This window comes from Fonsecaea nubica (genome assembly GCF_001646965.1).
Source record: "Fonsecaea nubica strain CBS 269.64 chromosome Unknown Scaff115, whole genome shotgun sequence".
Lineage (NCBI taxonomy): Eukaryota > Fungi > Ascomycota > Eurotiomycetes > Chaetothyriales > Herpotrichiellaceae > Fonsecaea > Fonsecaea nubica.
Genome location: NW_019173788.1, coordinates 24,571 through 44,707, shown reverse-complemented (window position 1 = coordinate 44,707; position 20,137 = coordinate 24,571). Strand labels below are relative to the sequence as shown.

The following is a 20,137-nucleotide window of genomic DNA, read 5'->3' as shown; positions in this document are numbered from 1 at the left end:
TCTCCTCCTTGCTCGTCTTCCGGCTCCCGCACCGATGATCCGTTGCCAGCCTAATATAGCACAACAACATGCTCAGCTATAAGCAGCCTCTCACAGAAATATCGACCACTTCCCTTCCTTAGCATTGGCCGTTTGGAAGGCATTTGGATAATTACAAAGAGGGAGGCTGCGAAGAGGCGCAGCCGAATACGGGACAATGCAGGCCGCCATTAAGTACGGTATGAGGGAACCCTCGGTCGACAGCGTCAATGATGGCCGCAGCCGCTATGTTCCCAGCTCGGTCTACAGTGGTGCGGGTCCTGTCGAGGACTCGCCGGCGATGCCCCAGGGCCACAGCTTCATGTCGGGAGCACTACGGGGTCCTTTTGAAGAACAAGAGACACCCCCAGCCCGGTTCACGCAGGTATGTGAAGTCGCTTGTTAAGCGGACTTCGAGAGGTGCTGAGACTTGAACAGCCACCCCAAAACGCTCCACGAAACTCTACACTTCTAAACATCAACGACCCTGTGGCGATGCATCTATTGACCGAGACGGCAATAAGCGACAGCCGAGACTTTGAGGTGCTGTCGTTTGAGGAGGTGGAGCAGCTGAAGAAAGAAAGGAGTTTCCTGAAAGGCAAGATTGAAGCTACGAGACGGAAGCTGGCGCTAGAGAGCAAACTGCGAGATGCCGCCCAGTCACTGAATCGTCTATATTCGACTCGTGAGTCTGGGGATGCGGCATCACCCAAAAAGTCGCGGCGCAGCCTCCTGGGGAGCAGACATAGTGGAAACGAGGTAGTGCATCGTGTAGACGATGAATATGCCACAAGCACGAAAAAGGTGGAGGATCTCTCGCGCGAGTTATTCCATCTGGAGAAACGACTTCAAGAGATAGACAGGCGCATCCTCCAACACACGGCCGGTATTCTACAGATGACACACAGGGGTCTGAAGAAGAATATCCGCAGGAATGAACTCCCCCGAAGTCCGGAAAGCATGACTAGTCAACCGAATGGACGAGGTTCCATGCTTGATGCCAGGGACGATTTTGATGAACGGAGTCTCTACCAGGTCCCGGATTATGTCACAGAGTTTGGACAGGTACCTCAATCCATGAACAAGGGCAGACCTGGATCTAGAGCCGTCGACGGGTTTGTAACCCGCCTACAGGAGCTAAATCAACGGCTACATCTGATGATCACCCAAGCGAGTTTGCAAGAACACTTTGACCCGCCTCCTCAGCCTTCCGACCAGCACATGGCTGGAAGCGTTGATGCGCAAATCCAAGCATATCTTGGGTATATGTCTCAGGGACTGGACGCCATGGAAGCTGCCCAAGCCCGATCCCACGCAGCCGTCCAGCAATCCATCTTTGACACCGAAGAGCAGCTCGAAGACGTCAATCTTCGACTACATGATATGCTAGCAAGAACAAACTCTGTCGGCCATAGCCCTGTGTTACTGCAAGATGAACCCCGCGGCAAGGACCTACAGTCGCAGTTGGCCTTCTCTTCCAATGTCATCGAACGGCTAAACAAGCGCATCGAAACCCTTGTCGAACAGAAGGATATCTTGACCCGCCAAATCCAACAGCAGCGCGAACTCAACAGCAAGTCCGATGCTCAGCGTGACGCCAAAATTCACGAATTGGTGGCCGAGCTGGAGGAATCGAAGCGCACTCAATCAAATAGCGAGCAAGAAGCACAGCATTCCCGCGACCAGATCAACTTGCTCATGGAGGAATTGGATCTTTCGAAGCAACGGAGCGTCCTCATGGAACATGAACGAGGTGCGGATGAGAGCAAAGCTCTTGAACTCGATCGCACTGCCCGTAAAGAGGTGGAGGAAAAGTTCCTCGCTGAGCTGAAGGTCAAGCAAGAGGAACATAGCCAGCTGCAGTCGGAAATACAACAGACACGAAGGGACCTGGAAACCAAGTCCATGGAAGTAGCAAGCCTGGCGGCGGGCCACGCCCAGACTCAGGCGGCGCACGACGAAGTGGTCAATGACCTGCGGAGGCAAGTGGAGGCGCTGAGTAGTGCTAAAGCTGAGGTAGAGACCGAGCTCTCGAAACTCCGTGCGGAGATGCAAGACCTGGAGTCCGAAGTGGTGCGAGCACAGACAGAGTTGACCGTGGTCAAGGCTGAGTTAGATGGTGCTTATGGAACACGTGCTCAGCGAGCAGCCGATGTGTCAATGAACCCCGCCATTCAGAAGGAACTTGACCACTTGAATATGCGAAACAACGAGCTCGAAGGTCATGTGAACAACCTGAAGAGGGAGCACGAGGCTAGGGACACGGAAAGCGTCGAGCTGCAGAACAAGGTCGCCGCTCTGCAGAAGGAACTGAAAGAGACCATCGAAGAGTACGAAGTCATGACAAGACAGAGCATTGAGGACGAAAAAGAGCGGGAGAGGCTTGAGGAGAGAGTCGACGCGTTGCAACAGCAATGTGAGGCACTCGAGTCACAACTCAATGAAGAGAAAGTGAAAGGGCTGGGGGCCAAGGTCTCGTCGCCTACGGAAACGACGTCCACAATGGTCTTGAAGAACGAATTCAAGAAGATGATGCGCGAAACACGAGCAGAGAATCTCAAGATCCTCAAGGTAAGACTGACCGATCGGTGGAGTGTCATATGAAGATAGAGGCTAACAGTATCTGTAGGCCGAGCAAGAGGAAAGACGTCGCTTAGAAGGCATCATCAAAGGCTTCAAGAAAGATCTTCAGCAACGGCACTCTCAGAAGGAAGCGCCCTCAACACCGGTGGAAGCGACGGATTCTCGCTGATGTTTCTCATGACCGTAATGATCTATCAACGACCAACATATGCAGCTATTGATGGCCAGCACTCTTACAAAACCTGGGCGATTTCCTGTTGGCTTCGGGACTTCCACTTGTACTACGCACACTGCTCATGGGGAATTTGTATCATTAGAAGCAACGGGCATTGGGAAGAGACGGCTGTGATGCATTTATCCGGCGATATTTTGGAATTGGACAACCCCTATCTGCGGTATCCCAAGCAATAGGTCTTCAGGAAAAGTACAAATCGTAATGGATGGTCTATTATCCCAGCAACTGCTGCTTCGATTCTCTCTCGAGCAACACCCTGTCGATCGCGGCTGCCTGCTTCACCATCTTGCCTTCCAATATATTCGAAGCGCTTGAGCATTGACACTGACACGACTTGGCAATTATCTCTCTTTCGTCTCGATCTGTTCAGACAGCCAAAGTCATCAATCGCTTATGGTACACATTCTTTTTGTACACACTGCCAATCCCGGAACTACACTTCAGAACATACACCATACTCCGTACTCATGCCAATGGGGACTAGCTCGATCAACGGTCTTCTGTGTCGGCTGTGATATTGAGTTGGATCGCAGAACGAAGTCATGTTGGAGGCACCCTCCCTGAATTGTCCGCAAGACACCGTTCCGAAAGCTGTTCGGAGGATACAATCAGTGCCATCACTGCGACATGAACTACCTTCCTCGGAAGAGTCGATCCCAGACGATTCGATATATAATGCCGACCCCGTCCAGTCGCGTGAAAATCTATCCTGGATACCAGCAATAGACCCGGCTGGCGGGCTGGACCTACCAGCATCTTTGAGCTTGCCCTTTGCGTCTCGGCTCCCTCTCAGCAGGCATTCTACATCACATAGCAATTGGCCCACGCCACAGCTCAACCCTATCATTGAACACAGAGCGTCGCTCAATTCGGTGAATCCTGCCATGTCTCGAGCGGATAGGAAGAGCAAGCAGCCTTCTATCGAGTTATACCATCAACGCTCTTTTTCTGTGAACGACCTTGACTGCGTCCGGAGACGGGATGCCATACTATGCAAATCTAGCAATTCTACGAGCTCCGAAGAAAGTATACATACAGGTGGATGGTGTTCTTTGTTCCCTATAAAACCTCCAGCGTCACCACCACCCAGAGTTTCAACACCTCCGGGTCTACCTTCATTCGGCACCGAGCAGGCGACATTCCTTCGCTTGGTACAGCAGCAGCCGTCAAGCAGACTTTCATTTTGGAATCGCATCTGGAGACGCAGTTTGGACGACAGCGATGAGCAAACCGTGGCAAGCCTCAACTCTGAAGGTTCCCCAAGGACGTCGGCACAGAACCCGTCTAGTGGTCCTTCAAATTCGGTCGAACTCTTTGAGCGAACTCTGGCTGCAATAGGGATGGCGACCATTGTGGACCCTTCGCGCACAGGGGCTTCCTATTCTCGGACTTCCCTGCCTCGGGGAGTTTACAAGGCCAATATCCCTGGACCACTTGCTCGAGCTGATGATGGTACATTGGTGAGAGGGAGGTTCGGACCCCGTGCCAGCGGGCATGGCGTCGGTTCTCGCAATCTTGATTCGCACCCCCTGGGTCGATTGAGAGAATCAAGCGCGATTCAACAGGCGATGAGGGAGATCGACAAAGCGTGTGAAAGGACCAATCTTGAAAACGCCATGCTTCAGAGCGGATCCGGACTATCTCATACTGTGCCAGGAGAGAGATGGGCCAGCGATGAATCGCAGATTCCGCCTATGCAACTTCATCCGACGAGTGAAACAGACTTTGGCCCTCCATTTACCTCTCCAAACCTGAGAGGTAACTCGACGTATCATTCAGGAATCGCTCATGATCCCGTGCACCTAGAACGTCCGATGCTTTCTCTTCTCAGCATCGACAGTGCGTCTGGTGTCCCGCCGAATGCGAGTGTTATCGCAGTCCACGAGAGGAATTGGACAAGTGGGAAGAAGCAAAAGTGCGTGCAAGCGTTGAGACACATGTGGCATATGATGAAACACTGCTGGACACGCTTTTGGCGGGCTCTCTCTGTAAAGTGATGTTGCATCCTTTAGGTAGCTCAGCTGGCTGGTTCTTTAGTAGGGGGTTATGGCAGAGGTGGAACGGATGTCTATCTATGAGCGTAGAAGAGAATAGGAGGAGCATTCATATGATATATCCATTCGATAGGTTTATCTGTTCCTCACTGCCTTGCTTGCTTTTGTTTGCCTGTAAGCCAGTTCCGAGGACATGTGAATGCATATGCATCCACCATCCCCTTTTACATCGCCGCTCAACAAAGGATCGCTTGAACGCTAAGAGAGAAAAAGAAAAGACGGGTCAAATTATTCGTATAGTTGTTGCCCTCGGCACATCTCTTTGGTATGAGTTATCTCATCTCATCTCATCTCAATCAACTCGTCCGTGCCCAGGAGTTTCGCCATGGGATCGTCGGCGGCCATGCGGTTGCGTTTGTACGACTCCAGTTCCTCCTCGGAGATGCCGGACTGGAGTTCTTGCAGGGTGCGCTTTTTGGGGCCCGAGGTGGTGGTGTGCTCCGGCGCTGATGCTGGCGGATCAGCATCGTTGCGCTCTCGCGTGGTGTCTTCTTCCCCGGTTTGCGCAGGGTGGGGTGATTGGTTCTTGTCGCCCTGGATCGGCTCTGTTCTGGTGGTGGTGGTTGTGCCTGCTCTCTGCTCGGCGCTCGCGTTGCCGTCCTTGTCAGTGCCATCGCCATTTTCAATCTGTAAGAGCGACTGGCCCGTCCTCATTCCCTCACTCGCTTCCCACGCTCGCAGGCCCTCTTCGCCCGTGCAATAGCTGTTTTTCACCGTCGAGTGACAGCACGCGTAGCCCCACTTGAAGTCCTTCCACCACGATCCCCATACCGACGTGTGGTTGTTCTGGAAGATGTCCTCCGGGTATTTTGAGCGCGCGACCGTGCGTTCCGAGCCCTTAATGTGTCCCGATTCGTCGTACTCGACGTATCGTTCGTTGGCGACGACATTGAGATGTTTGATTCGTTTCGATGGGTGTTGTTGTTGTTGTTGCTCGCCGCTCTCAGTCAGGAGATATTCATCACCCCCGTATTTCTCGAGCAGAGCCTTCCGGGCCGCTGCTCTCTTTTCTGCCGCTTCCTGCGTTTGTTTCTTGCGCAAGAATTCGCCCTCTGTCGGGTTGGCTTGTAAGTGGAGTTTCTTCGTCTGCGATGAGGTCGTGTTGTGTTCTTGTGTCTCCCATGCGTACCGTTGCGCCCGCTCGAATTCCGAGGCGTCGTCGTTCGTGGCTGCTGGGCGGATGAACCCTTCGTCTGCATCGGCATCGTCTGTTACCTGCGCAGCGGATTTGTCCATAGAGCGCGTCTTTGGATCGTAGCGCGCGGAGTCGAGGTCGAGGTTTTTCAAGTAGTTTGCTGTGTCTTCGCGCAGGCGGAGCTGGCGGGTTGAGGTCGGTTGAGAGCGACCCATGTCTGTTTCTTCGCCATACCGAGTGTCGGAGAGATCGGGGGTTACCGAGTCGTTGCCGTCTTCTTTTTGACCTGCAGCTGCACGCTTGATAGCTTCCAGCTCCTCATATTCCCTGACCACGGCGTTGTACTCTCGACTGTCGTACCCGTTCCAACGGTCTCTTTTGGCATCCCATCCTAATTGTACGTCCTCGACGACCTCGTCAGCTTGGATATCCTTGCCCGTCCACCTCGCGCCTTGTTTCCTTGGCCGGCTTAGACACTCTTTTGTCTTGTGCGTCATGGCGCCGCAATTCTCGCAGGCGCCTTTGCGGAACTTCGTGGCCGCCGGGCCTTGCTTCTTGCCTCGGTCGTACCATTTTGCCTTGTCGAGGGTATCTTTGGGGGCAGATTGTAATCGCTGATGTTCGAGGTAGTCGGCGTCTGAATGGGTGGTCTCGGCCCAGAACGGCCGCTTTGAGATGAAAGAGGGAATGTATTCGTTGCGGGTCTGGTCTGGGCCAGAGGCTTTTTTGTTCTGCTGTGCCATTCTCGCGGAACAGGAAGTCAGATTTTTAGGGTTCGTAGTAGACGCGAGGTGAAGTCGATGTTGACATTGACGTTGCGAAGTATTCGGAGTAAGAGGAAAGTTGCGAAGATTGAGGGGGGACAAGAGGCGAAAAGTCAGAATGACAAGGCTGCATCGCAGCCTCGGCCTCTCCGCGCCGCCACATGTCAATAGTCCCCCACTCTGTAAACATTGCATTCCTTCCACCCTCACCACATGTCTCAGTGAGGCTTCTTTTGGATACGGAAGCCCATCGTTATAATGCTCTGGAATCATATCACCTACCACATAATACGCGACAAAGCAGCGCCAACATGAGAAAGACGCGTCGATTACCTCATTACTCTCATGGATACCTTCCGAGTCCGCCTCAACTGCGTGGACCACTACCAAGCTGTCCCGATTGATGGCCTAGATCCTCCAGTACCTCTCGGTGTCGGCAGCGCGGGTCACAATGACAAACCTCGAATTTCGGTCATTCGCGTCTTTGGCGCCACCCCAACCGGGCAGAAGGTGTTGTTGCACATCCACGGGGCTCTGCAATATACCTACATCGAGTACAGCGGCAGTCTGGTCCCCGACGATGTTGACGTGGCTATTCGTACCCTCCAGCTCTCCATTGATCATGCTCTAGCCGTGAGCTACCGCAAGAATATCTATGAAAGGAAGCATCGATATGTCGCACACATCTCCCTTGTGAAGGGGGTTCCATTCTATGGCTTCCATGTCGGTTACAAGTTCTACCTCAAGATATACCTGTTGAACCCGCTGCATATGACGAGGCTAGCCGACCTGTTGCGGGAAGGAGCCATTATGAAGAGAGTGCTACAGCCATACGAGAGTCACATGCAATACATAGCACAATGGATGTGCGACTATAACCTATACGGTTGTGGCTATATCGACTGCCAGAGAGTCAGGTTTCGCGCCCCGGTTCCCAGATACGCCGATTTGACCAACCCATTGCACCAATGGCACGATCTTTCTATTCCCTCCGACGCGATCTTCGACGATGGGCAACTGACCAAGCAGAGCCACTGTGCGCTCGAGGTGGATGTGCACGTCGAGGGCATTCTGAATCGCAATGACGTCCACGCTCGCACACTTCATCATGACTTCGTTGAGCGCGTCCATCCCATTCCGGCAGATGCCAAGCTGGTGCAAAGCATGGCCGGATTGTGGAAGGATGAGACTCGGCGCAGGAAGTTGAGGATGGGACTTAAGGACCCGAACAGCAGCCCCTTCCCTCCAGAGGTTCTGGTGTCAATGTCAGCGGATCCGAGGAACACGGCTGACGGAGGTTGGATTCACGAACACGAATTCCGTCAAAAAGCGGCCGAGCTTGCAGCTGAAGAGTTTGAAAAGAGTGACGGGCAAAACGTGTCTTTTGACACCTTTGTGAAACCCACATCCCTTGAAGACACTGTTCGCACAGCATTAGAAAGCGTCGACGATTTGTACCCTCACAGAATCCATTTGCTCCACCTGAGAAGTCTGAATGACGATTCGAATGGTAATAACCCCATGCAAGAGGATAACTCTCGACCTATCTTTGTTCAAGCTCCATCGGAAAAGTTTGGGGACTCAACAGGCTCTGACGTGGATGGAAACAACTCAGAAGGAGATTCTTCTGTCCGGTCACCACAAACAAATGCCCACAGCGACATCAAACCCAGGGCTGCCGACAAGCAAGTCTCAAGTCCGATCAGCTCGTCCGAATACGAAAGGTACGGCATTCGTCCTGCGGGTGATGCGCAACACTTTGACGAAGACGCATTTGAAGTACCACAAGAATATCTGATCGATCGGGCTGGAGTTACAAATGGCACCAAGAGAGCACGCTTCGGAGAAGTACCAAAATTCAAACCGAGGAAGAAACACAAACACTTGGTTGATGGTGAGAATATTTTGCCCGATGTGGGATTCTGGGAGTCGGACGAAGACCCAGACTTCTCGAACGAGATCAGTGATACTGAACCAGGTGCGGAACCGACAGAGGAAGAGATGCGAAATATCCCCTTGCCTCAAGCTACCATCGACCGTGTGTCACTCGCAGGCCCGCACCGCACATCAAAGAACGCGGCTGTGGATGGGCCAATCTCTGGAAGCCTCCCGCGGCGCTCGATACTGTCTTTTCCCACGGTGAAAGATCCCACGGATCCTGGTACTATACTTCGGCTTAGCCAGAAAAGCGCTGCTTCGCAAAACTCCTCAAAGGCGTCTACGTGTGAGCCTTCAATCTCCCCTGCGACGCTGAAGACGCCTGCAAAGTCCATGTTCACCGACTCAGAACAGACCCCCTTGCCGCCCACCGTAGGTGCAGGTATCGGGTCATCTGGGTTACTCAATGTCAAACTTCAAGGCTTTTCCAAATGGCAGGCAGGGAACAGTGTGCAGTTGTTCAAAATTCGTCCGCCAAGTTTCAAACAGATAGCGTCAACTATGTGGGAGAATGGTCTGCCTGATGTAATTTATCAGGAAGCATACTACAGTCAGGAGGAAGACGTCCCTGGCCAATCGAGGGAATATGCTGGTCGCGAATTCAAGCTCGAGAGTGCAACGGTGCCCTATCTACCAGACTTTGATGCTTCCGGAAAGTCCGCCGCAACATTCGGCCGGAAGCCTCCCTCGTTACTAGATTTTGCTGCTGAGAGAATTCGCGACAACCAGAGACGCAAAAGATGCACTATTTCTGAGTGGGTTATTGCAGCGACTCCGCCTCGAAAAGTCGACGTTCTCTCCTGGCTGCAAGAAGAAACCCAGGCACGTATTGACAACAACGGGGCTGGTAAACTTCGGACGCGTGGTGCCGCTCTGTCGCAGATCGATGGTCCAACGCAGAAGAATGATCATGGCTTCAAATATTCTCAGAAGCAGCCCAGTACGAGCGTTCAGCATGAGACACAGTATATGAATGTGATGAGCGTGGAGGTCCACGTCAACACTCGAGGTGCTCTGGCTCCAAATCCTGATGAAGATGCCATTGCCTGTGTATTCTGGTGTGCGCAGACTGATGACGACGATGATGGTATTGACAAGGATGCAAGAACGGATGGGCTCCACGTCGGAATTCTTGCTGTTGCTGGTGATAAGCAGGCTGCCAAAAGAATTGCCCGTAACGTCCCCTACCACGTTGAGGAAGAGCCTACTGAATTGGATCTTCTTACGAGATTTGTTGACATTGTGAGGCACTATGATCCCGATGTTCTCACAGGCTACGAGGTGCACAATAGCTCCTGGGGTTATCTTATTGAGCGAGCACGTGTCAAGTACGATCTGAACTATTGCGATGAGCTGTCCAGGATGAAATCCCAATCTCACGGAAGGTTTGGCAAGGAGGACGACCGCTGGGGTTTCAACCACACCTCGACAGTTCGTGTCACGGGGCGACATACAATCAATATCTGGCGGGCCATGCGCGGCGAATTGAACTTGCTTGGCTACACTATGGAGAACGTTGTGTACCATTTGCTACATCAACGAATACCTCACTACAGTTTTGCTGATTTGACGAGGTGGTACAACAGCAAGAATCCTCGCGACCAGGCAAAAGTCATTGATTACTTCATTTCGAGGACAAAGCTCGACATTGCACTCCTCGAAGCCAATGAGCTGATCCCGAGAACAAGCGAACAGGCCCGACTGCTGGGAGTCGACTGGTTTTCAGTCATCTCCCGTGGTTCACAATTCAAGGTAGAGTCTCTGATGTTTCGCATAGCGAAACCAGAGAACTTCATCTTGGTCTCACCCAGTCGCAGGCAAGTCGGGGGTCAGAATGCATTGGAGTGCTTACCGCTGGTAATGGAGCCCCAAAGCGACTTCTATACCAGCCCACTGCTAGTTCTCGACTTCCAGTCCCTTTACCCCAGCGTCATGATAGCCTACAACTATTGCTACTCGACTTACCTTGGCCGAGTCGTCGGCTGGCGAGGTGCGAACAAAATGGGATTCACAAATTATCGCCGGGAACCCAGATTACTGGAGCTACTTAAGGATTATATCAATATCGCACCGAACGGGATCATGTATGCGAAACCCGAAATTCGAAAGTCCCTGCTGGCAAAGATGTTGAGTGAAATCCTCGAGACCCGCGTCATGGTCAAGAGTGGAATGAAAGTCGACAAGGATGACAAGACTTTGCAGAGGTTGTTGAATAACAGGCAACTTGCCCTCAAGCTTATCGCCAACGTCACCTACGGCTATACCTCCGCATCGTTTTCCGGAAGGATGCCGTGCTCAGAGATCGCGGACAGCATTGTACAGACTGGCCGTGAAACGCTCGAGAAGGCAATTGCTCTAATCCACTCGGTCGAGCGTTGGGGAGCGGAAGTGGTCTACGGCGATACCGACAGTCTCTTCGTCTACCTCAAAGGTCGAACACGAGAGCAAGCCTTTGACATTGGTGAAGAAATTGCTGACACAATCACGAAGATGAATCCTCGACCGGTCAAGTTGAAGTTCGAAAAAGTCTATCATCCGTGCGTTCTACTTGCGAAGAAAAGATACGTGGGGTTCAAGTACGAAAGTCGCAACCAGACTGTACCAGACTTTGATGCCAAAGGAATTGAAACTGTGCGTCGAGACGGCACTCCAGCCGAGCAGAAGATCGAGGAGACGGCATTAAAGCTGCTGTTCCGCACCTCTGACCTGAGTCAGGTCAAAGCCTTTTTCCAGTCTCAATGCGCCAAAATCATGCAAGGCCGGATTTCCATCCAGGACTTTTGTTTCGCTCGAGAAGTCAAGCTTGGGACTTACAGTGATAAACAACCTCCACCTCCTGGTGCACTCATCAGCGCTCGAAAAATGGTAGAGGATCCGAGGCTGGAACCGCAATATGGCGAGCGAGTACCCTATGTGGTTGTCACAGGCGGACCAGGCGCCAGGTTGATCGATCGTTGTGTGGCGCCAGAAGTCTTACTCAATGACGCGCACTCGGAGCTCGACGCGGAGTATTACATTTCCAAGAACATCATCCCACCCCTTGAACGCATCTTCAATCTGGTGGGGGCAAATGTCCGCCAATGGTACGACGAAATGCCAAAATACCAGCGTATCAGGAGAGTAGACGCTGGGCTTGGTACAGAAGGTAAATACGGTGCGAGGGCTCAAAAGACTATGGAGTCATACATGAGATCGTCAACATGTCTTGTTTGTCGCGATCGACTGGACACTCCGGCTCCGCTGTGTGACAAGTGCTCTCAGCAGTCTCCGCAGACTATGCTAGCACTCCGGTCGAGACTGATGAAAGTTGAGAGAAAAGCGACACAACTCGCCAAGGTATGCCGTTCTTGCTCGGGATTTGGCTGGAGTGAAGAAATCCGGTGTGATAGCAAGGACTGTCCTGTCTTCTATTCAAGGACGAGACAGAAGACTGCTCTTGCGAACGAGGAAGCCCAGATTCTGCCTGTTTTGGAAACCCTGGAGAAGGGCACGGATGGACGAATGGATTGGTGATGTATTGCATTCATTGATGAGGCGAGGCATTGGTTGGTGTTGGGTAGCATAGCATGGGCACAGGATTGATGGATAACGAGGGGCAGGGACAGGGACAGGGACAGGGACAGGTGCATGAGATACCCCATCGGTTTGTTGAGGCCACGGAATATGACATGGAAATAATGGATATGTATATTATATATGATCAGTCAGGTGCTGTTTCGGTCCTTTCGAAGTATCAACATGTGCCCAAGTGTCTCAGTATCGCACCGAATACGTACTAGCGCCTTGGCATGTTTGACACTCTTCTCTTGCCTTCCTCGACTTCGTTCTTCACCACCTTCACAACGATTTGCGACCATCATCAGACTGGCATAAGACCAGGAGATACTGCTTAACGAGCCTCACCAGCTGCTGGGAATGCTTCTCGCGCCTCCAGCATTTCAATCTTTGCTACGATCGGCAGTATGACTTCCCCTCCAAGGCGGACAAATCTGGCCTGCAACTACTGCCGTTACAGGTGGGCTTGGTCCAAGGTACTTCGAAGGTTCGCAGGCTCTAACTGGCCGGCAGAAAACGACGCTGTGATGGCAATACCCCCACATGCAAAATGTGCTCAGATAGAGGCCTGGAGTGCGTATACCAAGACGCCGCGTCTCCGAGGTATGTCGGTGGATCCTTGACTGTCCTTTCAACGCTACATAATGCTGAGCTGGCACAGAATTGACAGACATGAACCGACTGATGCTCACCTGGGTCGATTAAATGCAATCGAGGATGTTCTACGGCAACACTCAATGATTATCAACTCCTTGCGCCCAAACCCACCACAGACATTCGACACGTCGTCCTCCACACCAACGTATGCCTATGAGGACATATCATGCGTAAATACGACTCAAACTCAGCAGGATGATGTAGGGCCTGATCGCTCTACAAGCATAGTGAATGATGCGCCGGACGACTTCGCCAGACAATCGGACGAGCAAGTTCCTCCACTGACGATCCCCCTCGGTCATCAGACTAGCACAAGCAGCCTCCTTACACTCTCTTCGATGCGCTCTCTAGTAGGTGACTTCCCAGAGGAGTTTCTATTCCTGGTAGAGGAGAATCGTCCACAGCCTCCGTGGTTAAAACGCGTCGAATTAGCGTCCGATGAGGTAGGACAAGACATTCTCCAGCTTGAGAATTCATTCGCAAACACCTGTTTTGAGCGCTTCTGGACACTAGTGCATCCGTACCGGCCCTTGTTTGACCTGGAAGACCTTCAATCACAATATGAGAGGACCTTGAGCGAAGGGATCCAGGAGGATCCACGCTCTGCCCTCGTTCTGTCTCTCCTTGCATTGGGAGCAACTGCCCTGGACCCTATCGAAGCCGCCACAACCAAACACAGCGGTGATGCGATGGTCAGAAGAGCTCTTCGCATACTAGTTCCGACATGGGCCACGACATTTAGTGGAGATCTCGTTCTGTCTCAGGCGCTCATTCTTTGCGCGCTCTACTTCTGCTATGTGGTCGACCCACTGATGGCCTGGAGGCTTACACATATGGCATCCACAAGTGTGCAGCAAATGTAAGCTTGGCATTCGTCCTGGTTAGCTGACGTGGTGTACAAGTTTGACCATGACATCCTCTAGGCGCAGAGAACATTTGTCCAAAAACACCAATGAAGGTGTCATCAGAGTCAGTTGGGCGTGCTTCTTAATCGAATGGTACGTCTATCCCCCAAACCTAAGGATAGAAATAAGGCGTTGATGAAAGAGTTCTAATAGCGATATCCTTGCCGAATTCCACCAACCCAGAAGTGGTATCGAACCGCTGGTTGATAGGATGCCCTTTCCTGCATACAGTAACGTCACAGCACCAGAAAGCTTGTACTCATTGGCCGACATATCGGCCAGGTCCTTGCTCAATCGAATTCACCATACGATGTACTTCACGGACAGTCTCTCCCTATATGCAGGTCGGTCACAAAACTCAGGCGGCATCCTCTCGTCTGATCCCGATGCTTCACTATTAAGAGTCTGCGAAGAACTCGATCGCCAGCTTGAAACATGGTATGAATCGTTACCAGAGGCCGTCAAACCAGATCTTTGGGGCAGACCCAGGGGCAGTGACCAAGCTTGTGTTCTGCGCCTGAGGTATTGGTCCGCCAAACACAACATCTATCGACCTTTTGTGGTCTATGCGGCGTCACGGGCCACGGAACATGAGGGAAGCATACCGGTGGCGGCTCTTGAGCGTTGCCGGCTATGCCTCTCTGCGAGTCGAATATTCTTGCTAACTGCTGGCCATGTTCTGTCGAGCAGAAGTCCATACACTTTTAGCACAGCACAGTGGTAAGACTCTTTTGCGCTCACCTCTCCATAATAGCTAGCTAATTGGTGATTTCACAGCTGTGTAGGCTACGCACTGATCATTGCGCTCGCTGCGCAAACCACTGCTCTCGCTGACTCAGTAGAAGATGTTTCAGAGCTATTGGAGACAGCAGTTGGGCTTGTGAAACCATGGGCACTCCCTGGATCGAGCATTGAATGTGGCCTTGAAATTGTGAGTTCTATACACAGAAAGCAGCGACTACGTAACCTTAACCTTCGGGCGCGTTAAGCTGCAATTTCAATCAGAGCGTATCCTCCAGAAAGGCTCCGAAGTCTGTTTACCACTACCTTACTCGATTTAATGTCATTGGAACTCCTTATGGCGAGATGTCGTTCAGCTGCACACGAAGCATGGGTGTCTGCATTATTGAGGCACATAAGAGCAACAGATCCGAGTCAACATAAGCAGTCGCATGGAGAATTGATACTACTGACGGACTCTGGTGTGCTACTAATAGAACGCCATTTAGGGGGCTGCTATCTCCAGGCGGCGGTCGACTTCAATTTCGAGTCTTATAAGCCTTTCTCCGCCATGACTTTTTCAATAGCCACCTTCGCTTTTTCTTCGGCCTCGAGAAAGAAATTGCAAGCATCTCCGAACCTCTTATTCAGCACCGAATTCTCTGCAATGAACTGGTCAAGCTTTTCTCCACCGTTCACCACATAGTCTGTGTCCATTGTCGCTAGCACTTGATTCCATTCGGGTCCGGAAAGCGGATCTAGCGTCTCCAATGCCTTCAATCGCTCTACCACAGCGAATTCAGCGTATGGATGCTTAGGCTTCTTCTTGGCTACCGGAGGAAGGGTGTCAGGTGTCTCCATAAGCTTGTTCAGGTTGGGACCTTGAATAGTGACGTGTTGGCAACCCAATTCAGCCATCGCAAGAACCTCATCAATGTTGAAATGACTGTGATATCAAGGGGCGTCAGCAGCAGCTCTACAGCAACCAAAGTAGTGGCTACTAATGTACGACTTACCTCGCGATGACCATAATCGGTTGTTCCTTTCCCGTCTGCACATAAGCCTGCGCAAATGTCTTCAGAATATGGATAACGCGGGCGGACATGGGATGCTGCAAGGTTTGTCAATTTCTATGATCGTTTCAACTGCACCCGGGACAGAGGCGTACCTCGAGAGCTGGATCTTTGACCTGTGGACGTAGCGCCGGATCAAAATGTGCTGCGATTTCTACATGACGGTGAGACTTTCTTGTACAAGATCCATGGTTCAATGCAATTTACTGACCATTGTAGTATGGACTGATGAACAGACAATTTGACTGGCTTGCTGCAATAGCTTGTTCCAGAGAGAACACAGCTGTTGCCAGCGTGCGAATACCTTCAGCATTGAGCTCCAAGGCCGCCGATGCCGCTGCTCCAGAAAATGGCACTTTGATGGCGAAACGATCTCTTGACACGCCGGACTTCTCGAATGCTTCGGCATACTCGTGACATTGTTTGATTATGGCGGTCCGGTCGTTCACGTAGCGAAGGGAGGTCTGAACAAGCACACGGCCTGACAGAAATGGAACGTTCCTGGCACAAAGGGCAATGGCCTAATAATATAACCCCCTCATCAGAACTTGAGATGTCCAGATATTTGTTCAGTGATTGAGAAGGACGTACCGCCATATTATACACTTTCTCCCATCCTTCTTTACCATGCTTGTCAACAAGGTCCTCCAGGAGCGTCTGGTTCTCAGGATTCAACAGCTCCTTCGTGATGACGGCTTGATTCGAGGTCTCTGGTAGGTACGTCAGCAATCAAATGAGCCTTTCAAGGGTTTCAAGTTCACCGTACGGTTGTGAGGGGTGAACGGCAAGCTCTTGATGAGTGCAGTATCGACATCGTCGACGTCGACGTTGCAAAGTTCTTCGAGTCTCTCGAGGAGCGACCGCGGCGCCATGATGAGTTTGCCGTTGAGAGGTATCCTGCTCTGCCAATGGCCTGGACAATTGGACGATAGAGGCAATCCTTCTGGGCGAAGAGAGACGGTTTTGGTGTTCAATGTTCCCCGTCGTGTGCTTCTACTAGTTAGGGCGCAGGAAACACGCCCTGGAACCTGCTCTCTTTTGTTCTAGCACGACTACTCTCTTTGGAGTTCTCCACGACTCACTCTCCGGACTTCTCGTTCTGCTGATTCCGGTGTCGCCGACTGTCCGCGCTTTTACTCGGTACTTCCTCTACGCACATCTTGATGAGGAAAGGAGCCGTTCCCGCCGCTATTACAGACCCACCAGATCGTTTGGCGGGGCGGCGGGTCCAGGTCTATTTAGCGGCGGAAGGCGGACCGCCGCTAACCGGATGCAATCAGACGCCAGATCCAGCACTGCATGAGACTTGGAATGAGGGCCCATTCCCGCCGACTCTTCACCGAGGAAATCGAGCAGACGGCGTGGCTACCATACAACGTGCTTCTGTCTGTTGTGTCACAGCATAGACCGATGATCCGCAGAATCCATGACGGCAGATGCGTGTGAGAGGCCGAAAATCGACAATCTGAGCAATGTAGTTTGTTCGACTGTGTGTTTGTTTTTGTCACTTGAATGCGCAATCATCTACAGGTCTGACTGCGCCACTTCGTAGTGATCAAGAGAGCAGGAAAAGAAGGAACAGCATCGTCTTCTCGTTATACCCAAGGCATCATTCGTTCTTTCTGAAACAAACCATTCACCAAGCCGAAGCACCATGATTTCCTCGGAACCCATCGTCGAGCCAGTCACGAATGGGCACTCGAGTCAAAAAGCCGGGTCTGCTAGAGACCTCTTCTCCCTCGACCACAGAACTATCATCGGTATGTGACAACATTGGCAGTGGGCAAGAAATCTACAGCAACAAAACAATGCTGCTACCCAACGCCGCAGCCTTCCTGTTTCATTTATGTCCTATGTACTCTTCTTCTTTCTGTTCTCTAGATTGGGGCTGCGAAACTGAACTTTCTACATGACAGTGACGGGTGCGACGGGCGGTATGGGCATCGTGGTGGTCAAGGCGATATTGGAATCCGGGGCCGATGTGATTGCCGTTGACCGCGAGGCGGAGCCCAAGTCTTTCAGCGGAGGTAGACATGCCTGTAACCTGCCCGTGCCAAACGCGTGTGTTACTAACCTTTTCGAACCTTCGTTAGAAGACCTACAAAGCACCGCAGAAAAAAGCGGAACGATCGCGTCCTACTACCAATGTGACATCTCCGACCTCGAATCCACGTACGCCGTCTTCGAACACGCGGTCTCGTCCGCCCGATACCCCCTGCGCGGCCTGGTCAACTGCGCGGCAATCGGCTGGGTCGGCCCCTCGATCAGCTTCCCCGTCGCGGACGCCAAGCGTATCATCGAGGTCAACCTGGTCGGGACGCTGGTGTGTGCGCAGGCCGCGGCGCGGTTGGTCAAGAAACACGGCTTTGCGGCCAGTTTTGTCTTTATCGCGAGCATGAGTGGATACGTGGTCAATAAGGTGAGCAATATCTCTAATGACTATGCCCTCTGCGCAACACAGAGTCATGAAGGTCAAAATCAGCCGATCTCGTTCGTATCGTATCGTATGCGATGAAGATAAACATGAAGAAGAAGAAAGGGCGAAGACATTCAAAAAAGAGACGAGAACGCGCTCTGGCTGACCATCCTTTGTATTATCTGGGCAGGGCACACCCAACGCCGCCTACGCGGCCTCCAAAGCCGGCGTGCACCAGCTCACGCGCAACCTGGCGTCGGAATGGGGTTCCCCGAACGACACAGACGGGGCCTCGCCTTCGCCCTCGATCCGAGTCAACTCGGTCAGCCCGGGCGTCATCCGCACTCCGATGACCGCGGGCGTCCTCTCGAACAGCCACTTTGAGCACATGTGGACCGAAGAAACCATGCTGAAGCGCCTGTCCGTGCCGGACGATTACATCGGGCCGATCGTCTTCCTGCTCTCGGACGCCAGCTCGTATGTGACGGGGTCGGATTTGTTGGTCGATGGAGGGTATACGCGGTGGTAAGGACTGATGTAGCCGGTGCTCTTTGGGGAAGAAGAGAGGACTTGTAGAGATTGAACGGCTAGTCAATCATGAGCTGCGAATTGAGGTTTCTTGAGGAGAGATAAATATATCTACAAATAGATATATTCCATCTGTGGTACTTGGGAAATGATTCGGGTAGCAGCCATTGGCTTGCAGACTGATGCTTTTTCGAATATATCTTGCCTAGCCTTTCTGTCATGTATCTGAAGGAAAGCTAATGTTCTCTAAACTTTTTCCCTGGTGGAAGATATCGGTTGTACGTGAGTTCAGGGGAAGGTAGTGATCTCAATATCCGTGTTGCGGCGAGAACGGATTCTCAGGGATTCACAATGTCACTGTTAACTGTGATTGTGCCTGTGCTCTGCCGTCCTGCTCCCTGTCTTTCGGCCACCACAGTATGGCGAACGCATTGGCAATACTACCAACACCACTTGGGGCACATTCTATCGGTCAGCATGCGCGGCGACTGGGTTCAGGCCGAAGAAGGTAAGACGTCGCTCTGACATTGGAATTGGATGTTGCAAGGGTATCAGGATCCCGAGTTCGCAGATCGGACAGCTCCAGAACGCAAGAGGATGCTCGCGCATGAGGTACCCTGAGTCTGTCATTGTTGAACGCGTCAACCGATAATCTGGCCTTGCAACCAGGCACATCGTGCAAGGGCGAGGGACGGAAAACCTTCTTGTGCAGGAAGTCGAGCATTTCTTTGCTCTGATCAAGACCGATGTAGCGTTGGCCGTCGCTGGGTGCGAATTCGTGCAGTAGAAGGTGCGCCTTTGCTTTTCTTCGCGTCGGTCGATGACGATTCATGCTACAAAAACCTCGTGCGGACATGGCTTACGTCACTCCCCATGCTCTCAGGCTTGAGATTGTTGCCTTAACTGGTTGCCACCTCGACCAGCGGTGTTTGAGAGATCTTGTAGTTGTCAAACCAGTTAACTCGAAGACCACCAGTCTTTGCATACCTCCCGAGTCAGCCAGGAGGCCGCGAGGTGCGATCCTATGTGCTGTCCGCACCTGCACGTTGAGCTTCGGGCCGCCTTGGTACACGCTTTAAGCGGGAGCCTCCAGCAAGAAATTTGTAGAAACAACTGAGGTGGTGGAGACCTTTTGAAGCGCAGCTAACTGTATCAATGTTATCTTTATCCCATTTCCTCACCACCCCATGCGATCATCCCTTGAGAGGCACGGGATCTGTGCGAAGTGGCGACATATGGACGGTCGTCACCTGCTGTCTGGTCTGAGAGTGAAGCAAGTAGCGAGTTATCTGTGGTTGGGCCGCATGAAAGAGGTATTTCAGAGCAAACAGGTCGTTCCACGTCTTTTGCGTATCGTGCATGAAGCTCGCGAGGCGTCCCAAAGTCAACGTCGTACAACAGCCTGCGGCGATGTCTGCCCTGCTTGAGCCGATACGATCCCTGGTTTGGATTACTGGCCCTGGTCGAGTACGAAGAAGTTCAAAGTTCGCTTGAACAGGGTCGATCCCGAGAGAAGCCGGCTTTTCAGGGACACCGAATTTCTTCACTGGTTAAAT

At 52.1% G+C, this 20,137-nt stretch overlaps 5 protein-coding genes across 5 annotated transcripts; 3 read left to right on the top strand and 2 right to left on the bottom strand.

The window, feature by feature from the left end:
* Positions 1–196: 196 nt before the first annotated feature.
* AYO20_10565 (hypothetical protein) lies at positions 197–2,770 on the top strand (the record flags this gene model as incomplete). The annotated part of the gene is made up of 3 exons (XM_022648822.1): positions 197–403; positions 457–2,589; positions 2,648–2,770. 3 exons carry the CDS (start codon positions 197–199, stop codon positions 2,768–2,770), a joined length of 2,463 nt encoding a protein of 820 aa, XP_022495195.1.
* A 2,402-nt stretch (positions 2,771–5,172) lies between these two features.
* On the bottom strand, positions 5,173–6,768 carry AYO20_10564 (hypothetical protein; the record flags this gene model as incomplete). Its single annotated transcript, XM_022648821.1, has 1 exon — positions 5,173–6,768. The coding sequence occupies one exon, from the start codon at positions 6,766–6,768 to the stop codon at positions 5,173–5,175; it is 1,596 nt and encodes a 531-aa protein (XP_022495194.1).
* A 366-nt stretch (positions 6,769–7,134) lies between these two features.
* AYO20_10563 (hypothetical protein) lies at positions 7,135–14,568 on the top strand (the record flags this gene model as incomplete). Its single annotated transcript, XM_022648820.1, has 6 exons — positions 7,135–12,063; positions 12,689–12,758; positions 12,843–12,885; positions 12,944–13,798; positions 13,863–13,937; positions 13,998–14,568. The coding sequence occupies 6 exons, from the start codon at positions 7,135–7,137 to the stop codon at positions 14,566–14,568; spliced, it is 6,543 nt and encodes a 2,180-aa protein (XP_022495193.1).
* A 548-nt stretch (positions 14,569–15,116) lies between these two features.
* On the bottom strand, positions 15,117–16,509 carry AYO20_10562 (hypothetical protein; the record flags this gene model as incomplete). The annotated part of the gene is made up of 6 exons (XM_022648819.1): positions 15,117–15,510; positions 15,581–15,675; positions 15,733–15,791; positions 15,849–16,101; positions 16,229–16,347; positions 16,404–16,509. The coding sequence occupies 6 exons, from the start codon at positions 16,507–16,509 to the stop codon at positions 15,117–15,119; spliced, it is 1,026 nt and encodes a 341-aa protein (XP_022495192.1).
* Positions 16,510–17,291: 782 nt separating this feature from the next.
* On the top strand, positions 17,292–18,582 carry AYO20_10561 (hypothetical protein; the record flags this gene model as incomplete). Its single annotated transcript, XM_022648818.1, has 3 exons — positions 17,292–17,397; positions 17,554–18,056; positions 18,244–18,582. 3 exons carry the CDS (start codon positions 17,292–17,294, stop codon positions 18,580–18,582), a joined length of 948 nt encoding a protein of 315 aa, XP_022495191.1.
* Positions 18,583–20,137: the final 1,555 nt, after the last annotated feature.